This window comes from Syngnathus floridae, chromosome 8 (genome assembly GCF_059516105.1).
Source record: "Syngnathus floridae isolate MCC-2025c chromosome 8, RoL_Sflo_1.0, whole genome shotgun sequence".
NCBI lineage: Eukaryota > Metazoa > Chordata > Actinopteri > Syngnathiformes > Syngnathidae > Syngnathus > Syngnathus floridae.
This window is the reverse complement of record NC_142420.1, coordinates 10,632,178-10,652,902: the sequence shown is the minus strand read 5'-3', so window position 1 is coordinate 10,652,902 and position 20,725 is coordinate 10,632,178. Positions and strand designations below refer to the sequence as shown.

At 41.5% G+C, this 20,725-nt stretch overlaps 2 protein-coding genes across 5 annotated transcripts; one reads left to right on the top strand and one right to left on the bottom strand.

Moving 5' to 3' along the window:
• Window positions 1-62: 62 nt before the first annotated feature.
• Window positions 63-13,168, bottom strand: stk39 (serine threonine kinase 39). Of its 3 annotated transcripts, none has more exons than XM_088382545.1 (19): window positions 13,039-13,168; window positions 12,156-12,422; window positions 10,736-10,848; window positions 10,494-10,602; window positions 10,034-10,166; window positions 9,652-9,707; window positions 9,438-9,547; window positions 9,248-9,349; window positions 8,864-8,997; window positions 8,707-8,755; window positions 8,551-8,616; window positions 6,613-6,735; window positions 5,903-5,932; window positions 5,681-5,761; window positions 5,188-5,249; window positions 3,571-3,623; window positions 3,416-3,484; window positions 3,278-3,342; window positions 63-2,000 (listed from the first exon to the last, which is right to left on the bottom strand). In XM_088382545.1, the coding sequence occupies exons 2-19, from the start codon at window positions 12,262-12,264 to the stop codon at window positions 1,926-1,928; spliced, it is 1,539 nt and encodes a 512-aa protein (XP_088238671.1). In that variant the 5' UTR covers window positions 12,265-12,422; window positions 13,039-13,168; the 3' UTR covers window positions 63-1,925. The 3 variants fall into 3 exon arrangements, with proteins under 3 accessions (XP_088238671.1, XP_088238672.1, XP_088238673.1); XM_088382546.1 differs by having other exon boundaries at window positions 5,681-5,737; XM_088382547.1 differs by lacking the exons at window positions 12,156-12,422; window positions 13,039-13,168 and adding an exon at window positions 11,398-11,777.
• Window positions 13,169-13,659: 491 nt separating this feature from the next.
• Window positions 13,660-20,567, top strand: cers6 (ceramide synthase 6). 2 transcript variants are annotated; one of them, XM_088382549.1, is made up of 12 exons: window positions 13,660-13,789; window positions 13,880-14,077; window positions 15,281-15,386; window positions 15,459-15,589; window positions 16,582-16,639; window positions 16,732-16,782; window positions 16,864-16,956; window positions 18,494-18,622; window positions 18,719-18,825; window positions 19,331-19,487; window positions 19,599-19,622; window positions 19,852-20,567. In XM_088382549.1, exons 2-12 carry the CDS (start codon window positions 13,908-13,910, stop codon window positions 20,008-20,010), a joined length of 1,185 nt encoding a protein of 394 aa, XP_088238675.1. In that variant the 5' UTR covers window positions 13,660-13,789; window positions 13,880-13,907; the 3' UTR covers window positions 20,011-20,567. The 2 variants fall into 2 exon arrangements, with proteins under 2 accessions (XP_088238675.1, XP_088238674.1); XM_088382548.1 differs by having other exon boundaries at window positions 13,671-14,077.
• The last annotated feature ends 158 nt before the right edge of the window (window positions 20,568-20,725 follow it).

Below are 20,725 nucleotides of genomic sequence, written 5' to 3'. Positions count from 1 at the left end.
GCAATCTTTTTTTGAAACGACGGGCCCGCTTTCACACTGTGAAATTAACAAACCAAAACAAACATGTTTAAATAGCAATTTATTGTCACAAACCCCAATCAGTTACAGGTCATAAACAGGTGAAATATGCTGTCATGGTTACATATACTGTACATAAAAACAAATTATTTAAATTTGAAATTTGGTTATTATGTAAGATTTTGAACACAACACGTACCGGTAAAAATAATTGAGCAACTGCACATTTGAGCGCACAAGATGGGTTCATTGTCATTTCCATATTGTTGCTATTAATTGTCTAGACTGTGCGTGTTTTTTTTTTTTGAATTATTACCAGTGTTTTATTGTGCAGCAAGTCACAGCAATGAAATGAAAGGGGGAGTCTGTGAAAGTAGATAAACCAGAGGCAATCACGTCACATCAGCACAGCTGCAGTTATGTGGTATGAACATTTAAAAAAAAAAAAAAAATTGGCTCACCACTGAACTTTTCTCCGAGGGCGACGACGGCATCTGCTTGTCAGGTGCAGACACATCTCAGCCCAAAAGTGCATTAACATTAAGATGCTTCGCTTGCCGGACTAACGCGGTGGCGTGTATGAAATGGAAATGGGTAGACTCGGCGGCTCTTTAGTATACGTGTGGTCTCCCTTTGACAATACTGTCGTAGGCACATGAAAATGAACAAGGCACCTTGAGCGTTTTGAAGCATTAACACTGTCGAGACTTGAGCAGCAAATCAACACGCAAGCATACGGGGGGGGGTTGTTTTGTTTTGGGGGGTTTTCCCCCCCTACCCTGGACACTCAAGCCTTGTTGTCCATGTTAAGACTACTAGGAAAGGTTATTAGGGCAACACTGAAAATGAATTATCATGGTAAAGACTGCTAACACTAGAACTAGTTTTCATCTTAGAATATTAACAAAATGTGTAATTTTGCAAAAAATAAAGATATAAAATGTACAAAATTTGGTGTTTGGACACAAAAAAGTAAAATATTATCAATATATAATTTAATCACAGTTGGTTTCGTTGGTCCTTTAATACATATTTGATGCCAATTTAAGGTTTTTTTTCTTGCAGCACATCAGGTTTTCAAAATATTGGAATTTCCTGCTTTTGATGCGTGACCAACAAAAGTGGATTATAATTCCTAGTTATGACATTCCAGAAAAATTCCACCTCTTTGTATAATATTAAGTAAGCCTGATTTGTGTGAGAAAAAAAAAACGAGGGCAGATTTTGAATCAGTGTAAAAAATTAATCGATTCAAAAATTTTAGTAAAATATAATTGAGGGGAAAGTCATAGTAGTGAGAATTGAGACGTCGCATTATATCTGAAGAGAACTATTGAGTTACAGTCCTGCAAGCAATTTGGCAATTTTGTTTATGTGAAAAGTTTATAAATAAGAACTTAATTGTCACAATTCTTTTCACTGTGTGCCCTAATACTACTTTCATAGAATACAATCCTTTGTCTTTTTCATTAAAGACATTCATTGTGTTACTTTGAAAATGTGCTTGACAGGAGAAACACGGCGAATCGCGTGATTTGAGCTTTTGGAAAGCAAATCAAAGAAATGTCTTTTTTGGCAGAAGGGGGGAGAAAAAAATCAAATAAATAAGAGCTTTTAGGGAACACCAGAGGTAACGTGATGTAAAAAATAAAATAAATAAATAAAAACATTCAAAGCTACATTTCAAAATCACCTTCTTTCACATCCTGAGTAGGTTTCCTGGGCTTCATCCTGATCCCTGCTCGTGTGCTGGGCGGAGGAACGCAGGGAAATTTGGTGCTCGGGTGGGGGGGGTGTTGCTGGAGGGAGGATGTTTGCTGGAAGTGGCGCTTTTTTTTTTTTTTTGGCTCCTCAGCCCGTCTACCCTGAACGCGTCCGTCTCATCCGCTTGAGGGATGAAGAGAGCATCAGCTAAGACTCAGCTGCGCAAAACCGATCAGCTTCACCTCGTCCGGGAGCTCCGTGTCGTCACAGCAGGAGGCCTGCAAGGAAGGGAAAGAAAAAAATAAATAAATCAGTGATGGGGTCAATAAGCTCCATGGAAATAAATATTATGTTTGATTTTATAGACGGGAGCCGACTCGCAATGTCGCTTCTTCATAGGCGACAGCTAACGACATCTGTAAAATCCAAAATATTGAGACGATGGTTCTAATACTCCTGGAATATGCAGTCGGCGTGTGATGTGCTCATAAATTTTAGTATAGATCAATCGAGGTTTTTCCAACATGGAACATTTTATAGACTTATTTTAAAGGCTCCCAAGCTGGCTGCATTGGCCAGCCGCCGCTGCTTCTTTTCTTCTTCTAGAAGAAAACAAAACTTGATTAAGGGCCACTGTCGAAACGATGCACCAATTTACTCATGCAATAATTAATCGTGTGCCTGCAAAGTTTTCAAGTCTTATCGCTCAACATCAGCCCTCACTAAAACTCCTTTGACCAAACAGGGAGTGCTCCAGGTCTCAAATCTTGCGTGAAGATTAATTTGCAGGGTGAGATGTGGATCAAAGTATTAAATAGACTAGAGCTAAACTAAGCATGTTTAATTAAACCATACAACTGGGCATTATCTTTATAAAAGCAGAATTTTGTACGGCATACAGCTTTAGTCTTTGACCTCATTTGCACTAAACGTTTGTGTGCATCTGGCTGGTCCGCTTGCTTGCATTCTGCTGATGAGCAGAAGCGAGACGCCCGAGTGTTACGTATACGCTCGTACATAATTAGCATGCACGGTAAAGCCAGTCACATTACCGATTGCATAAATATCATTAAAGGATCTTTAATGGACCATTAAAAAAAAAGATGATTTTAAAAAGGCTTCATTCGCAGCATGCAATTAGTCTTTAAACACCCTGGCGCCTTGCTGTGCTTATGGAAGAACAGCCGAGAAAAGAGTGTAAACAGTGTGTAGGCTCTGCAAAGCTAGCGCTAATTAGTGGTGGACATAGGCAGTTAAAAAGTTGTGTTTGGGAGATGGCATGGCATGGCGAAAACATTTTCCTTGGTCCTGGTCATAAAAGGCTACAAACGTTAGCAAACAATAGATCTTAGCTAAAATGCTCATTATGTGTCACGCTCCTACATTTTTTTTAACGATTGTAAATAGATGGTTAAAAATGCTGGACATGTGTTGAGTCCGTTTTGTTTTTCCTGCACATATCCTGCGGTCACATACCCTCTCTGCATCTTTAAACAACAATCTGTTTATAGTCGCCTCAGCGGGGTTGTCAGCCATCAATCACGAGCAAACTCACCAGCTTAAAGGTCAATACTTTGTAGGTAGTTGGGTCATCTACAATCTTTTGAAGGTTAGCAGCAACTGGAAGCGCAAGACGACACAAATGTCAGATGCCAAACAAAACGCAATTGAAAAGGACAAGAAAACCAAATACCGGTAACCACGTCGTGTCCGTTGACAAGACCGGCGGAGAACAACTCCTGGGAAACTCCATCGGCCGTGTCTAGCGAGAGCATAAAAAATATATATATATACACTGTCATTTTCAATTCACATACGCACAATAAAAACATCGACGTCTGCTCGCACCTCGTCCGGGAGTGAATTCAAAACGGATGTCGTTCAGTTCCTTTTTGGAGTTCCTGAAAGGAGAAGACGCAACAATTTCAATAATGACATTGCAATAGTAGATTTGAGTCAGGTAAGGATGCCCGGGTAGCAAACACACTTCACATACATTTAATACAAAAAGACAATAATATGTTTCTCACATCGCCCGGGGGATTTTATAGAGGCTAATGGACAGAAAGTGAGGCTGAGCAGGATTACTGTGTTAAGTGGCGTGGCGCAGAAAAGAGACATGATGTGAAGCACGGCGTAATGCTCTGATAGGCCGGCCCAAAGAGCGGCTCATTATTTGCGCTCTTTCAGGAGGATGGGGGGGATGAGTGTAGAATAACAATGGTGTTGTTTCAGAAAGGCGCTAAAGAAATACACAAGCTAAACTGCATCATTTGAATGATTGTAAATAAACTGAATGATGTCGAGTTGATGTTACAAAATTACGGCTGTTCATTTGAATACATTTCTTTGACCAATCAAATTGATTTAATTTCATATTTTGGATATATATTCCTCAAATGAATGTTTAGGTTACTACAGTGGAACTGAAACAAGCAATTCTTTTCTTTCTACTACGCCTCGCAAAGCTTTGTGGTAAATTATTTGGATCATACATTAATATCTGAAAGGTCATGTCCACAGTGGTGAATTTTCCACATCATGTCTGCCTCTGCTCTCTAAATCTAAAAAATACATGCAAATGTCACATCTTGATGAAACAACGGAATCAATTTGGAGATCTGCTGCTTTTTTTTTCGCTCTGGGCTGCAAATGAGAACTGATATCCTCAGCCGTATATTATTTTTCAAAGTCGTGACAACGGGATTCTCGAGAGGGCTTTAGTGCCTTCACAAAGGACACAAAAAAAGCCTGAATTAGAGGCAAGTGAAATGACAAGAAGCCAATTATACAGCGACAAGTATCTCAGTCAGTCCCTTGATATTATCATACGTCAGGCTAAGCGAGTGCGACTCCCTCGGCAGTCGAGACCAAATTAGCAACCGTTTTGCTCCCACAAATACCATTAGTGTCAAGGAAGCTTTCTTAGAAAATGCCACAAACCTACAATGTTCCTAAACTTATGTAAATGATCCGTTCATATTATAATTACACAGCGGTTAAAGCAAAGAAAGTACAGTAACACGTTTTATCGGACTTTATATGTTGACAATCCGCCAGTAAATATTTTTTTTTCACAGTCAAGAGTCGCGAATAGCAGAGATTTGCGAGCAGCCGGTTCGCCTTGTCACATCCTGACAAGTGCTATGTTAGCAATTACGGTGAGACAAGACCTTCGGGTGTCAATGTAAGCGGATTGCTGCGAACGCGCCGTTCCATCGGGGAACCCGCGGCGGCCTTTCACCTGCCCAGATAACGCGCGCCAACACCCTTGAAAATGCCTCTCTGTTTTTGTGTCTGCACTACATTTGAGAACTTCCTCATTGTTTGAGCAGTGAACCGCATGCCAAAGAGTGAAATAGTGTTTAGTCATCTACTCTGGGTTTTTTTTTTCTTCCACCTCACAATGCAATAGCGATCGTGTTTCCTTACATGTTATTTTTGGAAATGCATGAAATGTCTTACCTTAGTCGCAGGACCAGGTTCACAGCACCGTGAATGTAGAGCGAATCCCCAAATGGCTCCACCTGAATGTGAACACGTGAGATGAGGAGCTGATACACAAAACTATTGAGCAAATGTACTCCATTTTATTTATTTTTTCTATTTGTATGATCTTTACAGCTTTGTGTCACATGTGATTTATTTACAGACGAAAAAAAAAATCCTCGTGGACGAGGCTTGCTGTGAAACTCTAATCGTACTATTCGAGGTAGAAAATGCCATGTGATGGCGAGCAGCACCTGATGGGAGAGCGAGACGCCACCACAAATCTGCTGTCGTTCATTTTGAAAATGACAAAGCCTTTGGAAATGGGGCATAATAGCGGTGAGAATTTACAGTCAGGCAGACTGTGACTTGCTGAGTGCATCCCTCACACGTGCATGTGTTAATGTACGCAAAAAACGGCAAGGTCACAAAGGAGAGCAGCTGCCGCATGCGGCATGCAATCCCTCACCTGGGGATGTTGGATGGATAAGCCATCAAAAGGAACATTCTTGACATTCTCCTCATTCTGCAAGCCACAAAAGAGTAAGAGCTGTGAAAATGTGACACACGCCAATCACGTTAAGGCTTGTCCGGTGAAAGGAAACATGCTCATTTATCCATGTTGTCTTTTCACCAGAATGCAAAGCAGTGTACATGTTTTGGAAAGAAAAAAAAAAAAAAGTTAACTTACTACTTTGGAGTCGTTCTTGACCCGCCGTGACTGCATGGAACAAAAAAAAGCAGAAGAAATTTTGGTCCAATTATTACCACTGACAAGTTAGCCTTGTTTGCATTTGTTTTTTTTGTTTTTTTTCCTCGCTTTGTTTGTGCGCAGCCACTTTTGTGACTACTTCCAATAATGTTCCACTTCCCAATTAATTTTGGTGTGAAAGCAGATAGATAATGACATCATTAAAGGATTTGAAAAATCTGGTGGAGACGAGCAAAAAACCGCAATCTGTGCACGGGGGAGCCAAATTGACACTTCAACTGGATGTGAACCAGATTGCTCGTATGGCCCCAAAATCCCATTTTGCACTTTCAAACACATCTGTCAGATCAGATCAGGTTGCAAATTGTTACGCTTCTGCAGAATGTCATCTTTTTTTCTCTCTCTCCCTTGGATGTGGATGAAAACGCCTTTTAGCTTATTAATTTATTCGATTTGAAGCCATTCACTCATTGATTGTGCAGGTGACAAATGTTAAGTCCTTTGAGAGCGGCGCGCACTTGAGTGGTCTTGTTTCCAATTTGTTAAGTGGATTTCAGACGGAGATTAGATGCTCCTGTCAAATTATACGAGTGGAATCACAAAACTGACACCAAACGGGGCACAGCATCCGCTGCGTTTTTTTTTTTTTTTTTTTTTCTTCAAACAACTGAAGATTTAATCCTAATTACCCTGCCCTGGTTCACCGCCGCCTTGCCTTCCTCGCTGCCTTCGTCCAGCTCGTCATCGCTCCACTCCCAGTCGCCGTCTTCCGTCTTGTGCAGATGACCACTGGAGCCCGGGACCCGCCTCACCTACATCGTGGCAAAGTACATTTGGTGTAAATGTTATTGCCATCGCCGAATTATTTCAAAGGCAAGTCAAAGTTCATACAGTATGTCAGATTCTTAACACAACGAATAGAGCAAAACCAGTATCAGATATTCAACTCAGGGCCAATAGTGATGCAAATTCCACTGCTACATATCATAACACAACAAAGCTTGGCGACCATTCAAGACGAGAGCGAGGCGAGCAGCAGTTGGCTCATAAAAGCAGCGTGCGGTCCAGTCAGATATGTTACAATGTTGCAGGCAGTGAAAAAAATCCGAAGCGACGAGCAGCGGCTGGAGGCAACCATAAAGTTAAAGAGGCTCTCTACCCCTCGGGTGCTGCCAGCTACAATTTCCAAACCTGACATAGAACCCAGAGTTCTGGGGCCTTGAGCAAAACAGACACAGATCGAGTCTCGGTGGATTTTCCTGACTGACGTTCACATCAGAAAGATCCATGCTGCAAGAAAACTACACCATTTCTCATTTTAGGTTGGAACAATCTTGTAACACTGTTTGATGTGACGTCATCTTGTGCTTTACTTGCTACAAGATAGCCTGAACATTGAGAACATAGTGGCTTGGTGCAATGCTGCCCTCTACTGGTTACTCAGTGCAAGACAACCTACATGGATACGTAACTCCTACGTCTAGCAAACATTTTGAAATGAATATACTTAAGATGATTTTTTTTCAAGTTGTGTTTAGGTCCCTTTGTATCACGTAACCAACGACATAAGAGCTGCCTGTCCTCTCTTAGACCCCTATGGCACTTGTTTTTCCCCGAGAGTAGGAATGCGTGCGCTTCCCATGAATATGGAAAACCAAAACAGGGGAGGGCAGACCACAAGGGTGAAAAACAGAGTAAATATCGTGTTCCCTCCTAGAAGGAAAGGGAAGGGCATTCAAGGTGCTTGTGGGACTGTCTGCACTGACTGAATGGATGGATCACAAAAGTCACCCCCATATTGGGATGATAATGTTCCGTCGCCTGTCGCTGCAAGCTTTGTAATATCTGCAATATTTGCCGAGTATGCAGGTGGTGGCGTTCGTCAAATCAGCACAAAAAGTCGTTAGCTTTGTATTTGACTCACTTTGTAGACTTTGCATGACATCACTTGAGGCGATATAACGTTATTTTTGTTTTTTTTTAAACAATCAGGATGACTTGAGCATCCATGTCTATCCTGCAAAATATCAATGCACAAAATTTGGCCATCGTTACGAGGCAGCAGTCTCGATGCTCGCCCCTCCCCTCCCCTTTTATTGGATTTCTTGCGTTCATGTCATCCACAACGGCAACGACGCTCTCCAGGATGCCCTCCATTGACTCCGAAACGTGTCAGTGTTTTTCCATCCCTGCACTTACCCCACTCTGCCTCCCGGCAATAAGCCTCTGCTGACCGACAAGGCCAACTCTTAGATAAAGCCGATACGATGTGAAGCCGTGTCTGAAAACTGCGCTTACTGAGAGCGAAGATCGAGTTACCAAGCAAGCTTGTTCTTTCGTAGTCGACCGTTTCATTTAAACCATTTGATTCCCGGCAGACTGGCTCAGCTCAGAACACACGTCAGTACATCTCCACTGTGACTCTTTTGCGACACAAACCCATATTTTCACGCTATCGGCAAAACAGTTTGGGCATTAAGTGTTTGAGGTGTTACATGGGCATCGCTGGTGTTGACTGTAAATGCAACATTGCGATGGAGGGACTCGGCTCAATCCCAGCAGTCGCATACAATTTGCTGTTTGGTCAATAACGGTTATTTTACAGAGAAGTGCAAGTGTCAACATACCCTCTTTGCTCTTTGGGATATGTTGGGAGCCCGGCACAAGAGTTTCTCAACGAGATATTCTTTGTTCTGCGTATGACAAAAATGCAGACCATCAGCATTTAAAAACTGACTATATACTTTGCTAATCTTTACGAGGGAAAATAAACTTAGAACTACCTTTGCCTTTTGGAAAAATTTACTCTTCAAGAGTTCTGCGGCCGCAGGCCTGGAGAGAACAATTGTTGGAATGTATTAAGAAAAGACTTCACAGCAGACGTTTTAGTTAAAAGCCCTCCTCGGAGACTTCCACTTGACAACCAAACGCCAGACTAACCTTTTGGCGGGATCCTTCTGAAGGCACATGGAGATTAGCTTCCGAAAGGATTTACCATACTTCTTGAGCATTTCCTTGTCCTCGACGCCAGTCTCCAGAGTAGGCGGATCGTTCTGCAGCGTCAACATCAAGACCTAAACAAACGGCACAAATACTTGTCATCTGCAGCGATGACAACAAAGGTCACGCAGGAAACAGTTTTTTTTACAGGAACTGCTGTGCGAAGTCAAAAAAAAAAAAAAAAAAAAAAAAAGCAAGTTCCTCAAAAGTTTTTCTTCCTGGTTAACAAAGGGAGAAAGCACACATAGTTCCTTGCGATGAAACTTCACGACAACATGGCAAAGGGAAATACAGAGAGTCCGCTTATAGATGCACACCACCAACCTTCATAGGTGGGTAGCGGTGATAGGGCGCCGAACCCGTTGCTAGTTCTATGGCCGTTATTCCAAAGCTCCAAATGTCTGCTTTGAAATCGTAACCTCGTACCTGTGGCGACAGAAGTTTGAAAATATGGAATATGCAGAGTTGATCCAAGAGTTCATTATGTAATGAAAGGTCAAAGGGAGTCATTCACCTGTTCCATCACCTCTGGTGCCATCCAACATGGCGTGCCCACAAACGTCTTTCGAACTTTGTTTCTCGTCATATCGCCCCCTGTGGCTAGGAATGCACTTACGCCAAAATCTGTAAAAAAATAAATAAATAAAATAAAGGACTACAAAAGCGAATCCTTCATATTTGATAAAAAAATAAATAAGACCATCGGTCATACATGTGCAACTACACACCTGCGATTTGAACAGAGCCATCTTCTCCCAATAGAATATTTCCAGCTTTCACATCCCTGCGGCCAACCAAACACACACACACACAGAGAAAACATGCGGCAGAGCATTGATTCCTCCATCCGCCGAAATGGGGCCACAAACAGCTTGCCGTCATCGAGATTGTTGCCCAGGGGGCCGATAAAAAAGGTCAAGCCAAGTTCGCAGTGACCTTGATGTCCAGGAAGTTTACGTCACAAACGCACATCAATAAAGGGAGGTTTACTCTGAACTTCAGACATTTTATGAGAATTTCACATTGGATTTACTGTAATGGTAACAATACATACAAATTGCCCAAATGACATCAATGGTTAAAAATAGTAAACTAATTATTTAGTGTTACCGGTGGATCTGTCCATTTCGGTGCAGGTAGTCGAGGCCTTCAAGGACTTCTTTCAGGATGGAGGCAATTATTGGCTCCTCGAGATTTTTGTCCTCATCTTTGCTTGTGTGCTTGATAATATCCAGCATAGAGCCTAAGAAGCATAACATACATTTGTACGCTCAACTGTGTTTTTGTGATAAATAAAACAGCAACTGTAAAAATCTAGTCTAAGGAGACAAATGAATGCACCGAGTCAAAGGGACAAGAATTTAATTAACTTTTTCTACAGCGCCAAGTAGAAACTGAGCACGATTATCATTGAGTTGATTTTTGACAGTTCAGACCAATCAGATTCATCATGTTAAGTGACTCATCAAATTTTGCTCACACATATATAAGAACAACACATCAGATATAGTCTTTTCCCCCAACCAGTATGGAGCTGAATATTAAGTGTCGCCGAGCGGGGGAAGCTTACCTCCACTAAGAAGCTTCATGACTAACCACAGTTCATCCTTCACCACAAAGGATGTATAATAGGTGACAACATTGGGATGGCTGCATTGGCTCATTGCTTGAATTTCTTTCTGTTGGGAGAAAAAAAATAATAATAATGAACATGTGATTTATCTGTTCCAGAAACCAAGCTTAGATGATCAGAGGTACATTTGGCAAGAAAGCACCAGCACGGCTACAACAGCCCGTATTTATTCGACTCACCAGTAATTCGTCCATGCTGGTCTGGCATTTTTCCAGGTTGATTCTCTTGATGGCAACACGCTCCTGTCTGGGCGAACACAAGGCTGCCTGCACCACCGCTGTGGCCCCGCTACCTGAATCAAAGCAGACCAAGAGCAAATTTAGACTTACAGGAAGAAAAAGGTGACATTGACCATCAAGGTTACTAGAAATCAGGCCATGTTTAGGTGACAGTTGTTCACGTAGGGAGACACTGACTGTGACGCATCGCTTGTCAACTGCGAGTGACAGATAAGCAGAAGTTGTGAACACATGTGATGATGGTGGTTACTAGCTGCTCATGAGAACAGAGGTGGTGCGGGTGGCGCGTGTTCATGGAGATGGGGTCTTTCTTTCGCCCGCCCATTCCAAAGTGCGGCGGACAGCTGTGTTGCTGTTTCTTATCTTGAACGATAAGACGCGTCAGCTGGAAGCAGAATGCCTCTGCCAAAAATATTGCGGACACTTCCGTTTGTGCTTGCGGGTATTTATTTGAGGTGCTGTACCTTTATAAACACGGTGATGGGATTGATTGTATTGAATTAGCACGTTATACACGAAGCAGACTTAAAAAAGAAGATAACATGCAAGGTCTGAAGGCAAGAGCTGTGGTTTGGGGAAGATTGCAGAATATGTACACCTACCTGAGTGACAGCTGGAATGCTTGGGACTCTTGTGATTAAGTAGTACTCTTCAAAACTATCAACACTCCGCAATGAATGCATGTTATAATTTTGATTAAAAAGTAATAATGTTACTTGTGTTTTATCTTTGTGGATGCATTTGAAGACTGGATGTCAATGGATGTCTAGTGGTGAAGCGTTTTTTTTCCCCCCTTCAAAAGCCCTTATTGTTAAAAACCCAAAGTCATGACAGGACTTTTTTTAATTACCATGCCTCGCTTATATGTGCTGTGCTTAGGAGCGCCTTCAAAGATCACTGCATTGCTGTGTGAAATTAAAAATATCAATATTAACCTTTAGCTCTTGTTTGACTCTCCCTGCTTGCGTCACTGTCACGTTCAAGTCATAAGGCAAGCACATTGTCCACTTGGTTCCATCACATATAGCAATGATGTCATTTAACGTGCAGCATCTACCACGTATATTAGTCATCAAACTTAATAAGTGGGTGCAACGCCACGACTCGGCAACTACAGGAAAGCTGTGAAGTCAACGTGTCACGCATTTTCACTGGGTTCCGTTTGGCCAGTTACACGTGTGATGTAAACCGGTAGCTAGTGATGAGTTACCATCCGCAGTGGTGACTTCACGTGGATGGCAAAAAAAGCCGGTGGGCCTTCCAGTTGGCGTTACGAGCAGCTGGTAATACGCGGATAATGGTGGAAATGTGTCCGTGAATAGTTCATAGCCCCCACCTCGACACCCCGCGTAGTACTGACCAATAACTTCCTGTAGCTCGTACGACTCCCTGGTAATTGGCCAGCTAACCGGCGGCGACGGCAGCGGCGGCGGCTGGATGGGGACCCGGGCTTCGCTTTGGTCCGCCATGATGGTGGTGGTGATGCTGCTGCGTGCGCCGGCTATTGCCGCCTCTCGTTGACACCACCAAGCGACAGACACCAAGAGAGACCGAGCGAGATCGAGTCAGCTTTGACCTCCTCTCCTCAGCGAGTGTCAGCTGGCAGCAGCAGCCGAGCAACTGCCGCCTGCGAGGAGAGCAACCCGGAAAATAAAAGGGCTAGTCAAACGCGCGTGCACGAACCAGCGCGTTGCGGTGTTGCCAGATCAGTGACGTTTCCGCAGTTGTTATTTTTTTTAAGGGATGGCACCCTGTATATAGAAGTGCAGTACAGATACTTGCGTGAACAAATAAAGAAAAAGACCACTACAAGTAGAAATACTGATGTGAAGATTACAATACTTTACAGTATATTGAACTTTAAAGGACGAGAAGTAACAAAGCACAATTACTTTCTTACTGTTCTTACAATCAAAATAAACTCTAAATTGTGGGGAGGAACAAAGTACACTACAACCACTTCAAAAGTACTGATTCAAGATGTTACGTGAGCAGTCGCATTACAAAGTACAACTTTACTGTACTTGAGTAAAAATACTTATTAAATTCTGCTACTTAAATAAGGAACGACCGCGTACAATTGTTTCCCTAACTCACCTTGTGAGTGAGAATCATACTGGAGATAGGCTTATGTCAACATTCTCCCTTTTTTGATTCTGAACAAATAAAACATTGCCGCCTCCGGTAAATACAGTTTAACACATCCCGCTTGTGCAGATTAAACGATAGCGTACAAAACAAACCTTAATTTGAAGATTCATGTCAGTTTGGTGTGCATAGCTTTTGTGAAACGCGTTCAAACTCCAAACATCTTTTTTGACTGTGACGAGGCGTGATGTAGGTACTTGTTAAACGTCATGTACTGACGTACATTTTCTTAAACACCGTCGTAAAATTCTTATTTATCTTGCATTATGGGCGCATTCTTGCATAATAGGAGATGATGGTTGAAACTAGAAACATACAATTTATATGACAACAATATGTCAGACGACAATTTTACTGCCCTAGAATTATGTATTCATTCATTTTCCAAAAGTAGTCATATATAAAACGTTATCGTAAAGCAACAGTACATTTAAAAAATATTAACGAATGCACCAAGTGTAATACACAAATCTGCCGATAGGTGTCATGGTTTACCAAGCTTCATGCGTTGAAAATAATGGCAAAAATAATGTAGTTTCTTTCGCATCACAAGTGTATTAAAATTCGGAATAAATCCAAGTATAAAAAAATACGCAAGGCTTCACCACTTTATGTACGTACAAAAAAATATCACACTTAAAGATGTGAATTCGCGTAATAAACATCCATTGGTTCATCGTGTGGGTTATTCGAGGGATAAAAACAAGTGACCATGTCCTGGTTTGTTGTGTGACATCGAAATGCACCAATCACGTGCGAGGAGCCGACTAGGTCCACTTCTCCGCACTGGAGGAGCTCGACTGGCACGGACGACCGGCGATTCAGCACCAGTCACCCAGCCAGCCAGTAAGCCAGCCCGTCATCACCGTCGTTAGCCGCAGCAGCCACTGAGCAAGAGCTGGATCTCATCTTTAACGTCCATCGGTGATTCGAAAGATTGGTGACTGTCTGTCGGCGTGGAGAGATGGCCGGTATCTTGGCGTGGTTCTGGAACGAGCGCTTCTGGCTCCCCCACAACGTAACGTGGGCTGACTTGAAGAACACAGATGAAGCGACATTCCCGCAAGCCGAGGACCTCTATCTGGCGTGCCCTTTGGCCTTCTGCATTTTCATGGTCCGACTGCTTTTCGAAAGGTGAGTGCTTATGCATTTATTTGTTTTGCTTCTGCTTCTGCCGCTTCCACTTTAAACAATGGCACCCTTGACGAGTGCTTTTTGCTGCTGCCCCCACCCCCCACTCTCACCGGCGTGCTTCATACCTCCTACAGGCCCGCAGCATTCGAACGCTCCGCATTGGAGCTCCAAGTAGTTGTCCCATCATCAACTTGCTGTGTACTGTGGTTAAAATGTCAGCCTCATGCACAACGTTGACTACAGCTCCAGTTTGAATGCATGCACGCTGCTGCAACGTCTCCTGTTATTTTAGACATCTTTTTAGCAGTCGGTAATGTGGCACAGATGGCCACGCGAATGCGATCAGGCCTCTAAAAATGTTACTTACCTTATAGAAAGTACTACAATTCTGATTAAAATAAAATAAAAAGGAAGAAAGCTGTCTGTCTGTCCTGTATCTGTTGCGATAAACGTTTTAAAGCCAAGCAGCAATTTGTCCATTCCACTATCATCTGACCAGCCAGATACATTTTCTGCTTAACTGGTAAATTTTATATTTAATATGCATCACAGGTATACAACTCAGGGCTCGGCCTACCACATCAATATGGATGGCCAGTTAAAGCAAATCATACTTAATATTTCTTACCAAACTCTGGACCAAATTGGAATTTTGGTTTTACTTTTAATAACTTGAAATATTCATCCGTACACCTTTCCTCATACTGAGCATTTTTGGTTGAGCAAATAATTTTCGCCGACTCCTGATTTTAAAACTAATTACCCATCAATTTGTTGTGTATACTTTGGTGCCTTGCGATACAAGTTTAATTTATTCAGTGACCATGCTTGTAACTCAAAACATTCATCTCAAATTGTCTTTAAAAATTAGATGGGTGCATTTGCCAGGAAACGAACGCAGGCATCCTGCCAACGAGACTAAATTGTACAAAGAACCCCAATGCACTATAATTTAATTCCAATTCATGCCGTGCAACTAAAACCACTTTTATTTACAAAACTGATTTGATCCAATTCTCTGATTCTCCCCAATTGTCTTGACATTTGAGATTAAAACACTAAAAAGTTCAAGTAATATAAAAACATGCCAAGAAGAATTTATACAACTGATTATATTTTTGAATCACCAAAGAGAGTTGCTGATGACTCATCTGATTTTTTTTTTGGTCTCTCATGCTATATTCATACCACTTTGTATTTCAGGTTCATTGCAAGGCCCTGTGCTGTGGGCCTGAAGATACAAGCCAACGGGCCACAAAAAGCCCAACCCAACGCTATCTTGGAGAAGGTTTTCACAGCCATTACGAAGGTGACGCTCGTATAAAGTCATTATTGTCAAAAAGATAATCTGCACTGCATCAAACATCTCTTGTCTAACCAGCACCCAGATGAAAAAAGGCTGGAAGGATTGTCCAAGCAGCTCGACTGGGATGTCCGAACTATCCAGCGCTGGTTCCGACAAAGACGCAACCAAGAAAAACCTAGCACTCTCTCCCGGTTCTGCGAAAGCATGTAAGGCCACAACATTTAAACTCCACTGGTTGAACAGCTACTAATTACAATTACTATTATTTACACAATTTGTCTCTAGTAAATTATTGTTTTCAGATATACAATCTGATATACAGCATATCATTTAAAACCTAAATCTATTGGGTTTGTTGAAAGATGGGCATGTCTTTTAATTACATATCTACAATCACTTTCCTCACCCACTCTCGCTTTAAAAATTTAATCAACAACAAAAAGATCCAATGTCAGACAGCAGAACAAAACAAAGACTATTTGTGGCAAAGTGAGTGAGTCACTGTGGTTTCACACATCTAGCCAGCTATTCAGCGGTACTTGAAAAAAAGGAGGGCTTGATGGCGGGGCTTGATGAAGCAGTTGCCATGCAACAGTCTTGACTATGTGCCAGGTAGACTTGCCCAGTTAATTTTCTTTACAATGTGCTTTAATCGAGCTCAAAGCGTGTGTATCGCCTCCACGTGCCACAGTTCATCAACTCTGGGAAAATACTACTTTATCGAGCTCAGGGGAACACAGAGCGACTTGTTCGCAGATTGATTGTGGCAGAGGGCAAATTAAGTTTTTGCCAGGGGAGTCAGGAGCGCTATCAAAACCCCCCAAAAGTCAAAACTGAGTGTTGAGAACAAACATCAAGAGAAGAATCTGGTCTAGCAATGGTGTGAAATTTATTTTCATCTTAGTTGAAATGCCGTGGGCGGTCGTCGCTACAGTGAGGAAATTGTTTGCACAAGTAGTTTGTTTTAACCCTATAAGCTCATAACATGGAATGGAAGCTACAAATTTATAAGTGCATAGAGTAGAGATAAGCATCAGTGAAATTAACAATATGTTTATTGTTGAAGTTCCTGTTTGCTGTGTTGTGACTGTTTTTTATTTTTTTGGGCTTCACAATGGAATCTATCTGCCCCACAAAAATCTCATCCAACTTTAATTTTTATTCTAAATTTGTCGTTTTTTTTTCTTTTTTCTTTCAGGTGGAGATTTACATTTTATCTCTACATTTTTACCTATGGAGTACGTTTCCTAAAAAAGGTAAAAATATCTTTGTGTTGATGGCCGAAATAAACCCTACAACCCTCCACAGCCAAGAAATTATTGTTTATTTTAATGTTCCTTGTCTATAGACGTCCTGGCTGTGGAACACAAAGGAATGCTGGTACAACTATCCTTACCAGGTAAGTTGATCACATCATGTCAATTTTAAGTCATTTTACCTGAATTTTTTTTGACTTTGTATTTTTGTGTGTTCATTTTAGCCACTGACTGTGGACATTCATTATTACTATATACTGGAGCTGTCTTTCTACTTGTCCTTGGTCTTTTCCCAATTTACTGACATCAGGAGGAAGGTATGAGCATATTATTGCACGTGTTCTATTGTTTTGGGTTATTTTACTGTTTTTGAAAGAAAGAAAAAATTGTCAGTTTACTCCCATGTTATTGGTAGTGTTTATTTTAAAACAAATTCCTTTTAAGGTCATAGTAGTGTAAATGTTCAAATGTTTTTAAATAAGAAATAGCATTTATTTTATTGACTTTATAAAAAAATACATATGTATACGATGATGATATGATTAAATAGAAGATAAAGAATTCAAAAAAATTGCCAGATTTTATTTCGCTTTCCTTGACATTGCATTGCTCTATCTGGTGTGTGGGCTTTGGCCACATGGGGGCGCACTTATATATAAAGACAACGAAAACTATTCGGTAACGTTCGCCATTCTTCACAGAGGATAAATAATATGCGCCTGTGAATACTGTTACCTGGTTACAGGTTTGCGCCACCATTTGTGTTCAACTATCCATTGCTAAAACGTCACAACAATTTTAGATGGTTTTTACCAGGCTGTACCATTCCTCCAAATTTCAGGGAAATCAGTATTCAACATAGGCATTTCCATGCCTATGCCACTGTCAACCCATTTTTGACCATTTTTCATCTTTTTTTTCTTTTTAAATCATAAACGTGGCCACTTACATACTGTATTTGTTACTTGCATGCCTTTCAGCCATGATTTTATTCCGGTCTCCAGCCCCGCCCCCCTTCCCCCAACTCTGTCTTGCCTGACCACAACACGTGCGATGCCACAGCGTGTACACCCGCCCTCACTCTGTCATTCTGTGTTGACTCTCGGCATGTTGTCTGTTTTTTGTTTCTCCTTTCAGTTTTTTCATGCACAGCACTACACTGAGGAGGTCCTCTGCATCCCCTGCCAATTCCAGTATGTTATCCCCGCACCTCTCTCGTCTTGCTTTCATTGTGTCTTTCACATCCGTCCTATCCTTCCCGTCTTCCTTCTCATTGTCACCATGCTGCCCTGGTTCTGGTGGCTCTGAATGCTGACATTTCCGTTGCTAAGGTTTGATCGACGCCTGCTTCCTTGCTTGTCGCCACCGTTTTGAAGCTTTATAATGCTGCACGTCGTATATACAAAAGTGCAACTATAAAATGATCTGATCAAGTGTTGATGGCGCGGTTGCATCGTTTTGGATTTGAACTCAGCACAGCATTTGAGTAAAGATTAGATGGTGAATCTTGGTGTGTCACGTCGATTGTGAGGAAGTGAAAGGCCACCATGTTGGAAGTTAGACAAATTTAGGTGCCGCACACTTGGGAGCTGTGACACAATGGTGATCAAAGGTAGCAAATATTTCTAACACTCATCCAAGAGCATTTTTGCAACGTTGTATTCATCCACTAAAAGATAAACAAATAAAATGTCTTCATTGCTGAAGTCTAGTCTAATGTAAGGCAACTTTTTAAAACTGTTGGTTCTTAATTAAAATAGCCTTCAGGTTATACAAGATCAATAAATGTCATGGTTTGAATCACGGGATGATAGTATCATATTTATGATGACATTGTTTAATTTATATCTACAGGATTTTTTAATTATGTTCCTTCACCACGTGGCAACCATCTCCCTCATCACCTTCTCTTATGTAAACAACATGGTAAGAGTCGGAACTCTGGTCATGTGCCTCCACGATGCTGCTGATGTTCTGATAGAGGTGAGGGTGATGCCGGGTCATCTTCATCACCATTCCAGAAAAATCATCGAGTACACCTGCCCACTCTGTTTTCATCAATCTTGTGTTTTTCCTTAGGCCGCCAAGATGGCTAACTATGCCAAATGTCAGATATTGTGCAACCTCCTGTTCGCAATGTTTGCGGTCCTCTTCATAAGTTCCAGGCTGGCAGTTTACCCAGTGTGGTAAGTGTCACTTCCCTGTGAAGCTTAGCAGGCTCTTGATGGCTCACGGCTGGCTGTCGTGTCGGCACACAAAAAAAACGTCAAAAGCTCCTTTGTATTACCATCGTTCCGACCAGAACTAAGAAACTCTTGGCTTTTATGTTTACATACGGGTTTAGCTCATTCTTGAAGTGAAACATTTGGCTTTTAAAACAATGAAGATTCTACTTTTTCTCAACACCTCAGAAACATGTCTGTGAATGTTGTTGCTAAGGAATAGTTACTATGGATACGGTCTCTTGGAGAGTCAAAGAACACCATAAATGAAAAGAAAATGATTATGGCTCATGGCTCGACAAACATAACAAACAAAAAAAATCTGTCTAGTGGCTAGAGCACATTGAAAGGCTTCTTTTGTCTTGTTTGGTGCTGTGTAATTTTCTTCTTGGGTCCTTGTTGACATTTTGTTGTGGTATTGTTGTCTACTCTGCTCACCATCTTCTCGATCTTCTTCTCTGTCTGGTAGGATTCTAAACACCACCCTGTTTGAGAGTTGGGACATTGTTGGGCCCTACCCGTCCTGGTGGGTCTTCAACCTGCTTTTAATTTTGCTGCAGCTTCTTCACTCCTACTGGTCCTCCCTCATAGTGAAGACGGCGTACCAGGCCATCTCCAAAGGAAAGGTAAACCTTACACTCGCTTAGCAGCCTCCATACTGTCTGTATAAATATTGACGATAGCCATCTCTGATTTGCCTTTTCTACTCTCTCTCTGCTAACCTGTCAACCGACAAGATGGGCAAATGGAATCCTTTACATGTAAGTAGCAACAAATTGCGGCTCATTTACATTCTTACTCTATTGCGGTATTTTAAAATGAGCTATGCTTAGTTGACTTATTGACTCATCAACTTGACTCATCTATTCAACCCCAAGTTAACTATAGCTATGCTAGCAGCACAGAATCCACATCCTGTAAGCTAATATTTACCGATGCTCAAAAATCATTAGCAAATGTTTCTCAGCCGTTCAAACATCTTGTGTTCAGGTGTCAAAGGATGACTGCAGTGACATTGAGTCCAGCTCGGATGAGGACGACAGCCCTCCGGCCAAGCAGAAACACCACAACAGCGCCACCAACGGGACCAACAAATCTCACGGGACCAACGGCTACCTGACGGGACCCTCCTATCCTGATGAACACTGACTTATCCGTCACAGCACTGGAACTATTCACTATCCATCCATTTGTGTATGAGAGACAATGTCATCACTTTCTTTTCAATTCAACTACAGTAAATTTCCTTTGGTCTCATCTGCATCTTTGGATCAACACTCAAAATCATCAATCCATAAATACATGTGATCAGTTCTGACCGCTTTAAGCACGCGACGTTGATACACAGTCGTCTGGCATTCTGTGGGGGTGTGCGTTTTATGTTTGTGTCTTATGTTATTTATTTTTCTCGCTTTATTTTTCAATGCTACACCCCCAAAGATTTGCCAAATGATTGCCAATGTGTGGAATTGGCTCACCTTTCTTTATAAGTGGGGCGGTCTGTACAACGTTGTCCACTTAAGCTGTATATGAGATGTCAACAACAGTATTACATGTGTGCATCAGATATGACTAGATGCTGTATTCCCTTGTCGAGGCATTTTGTTAAGTTGTGTGGTGCATTTCTGCTCATGTGCCTCGTACAAGGCAAAGTCATGAGTTGTTGGAATTATTCAATAAATGAACATGATATGAAATATTGCAAATATGTGTGGATTGTTTTTAATGATTGACAAATGGACTACTGAATTGGTTTACTTCATTAAATTAAAAAAAAAGTGCAGTTGCATGAAATTACTCTATAAAAAGATTTTGAATTAACTTATTTGATATTATTATGCGAGGCATAGCTGGAATTTTTCTT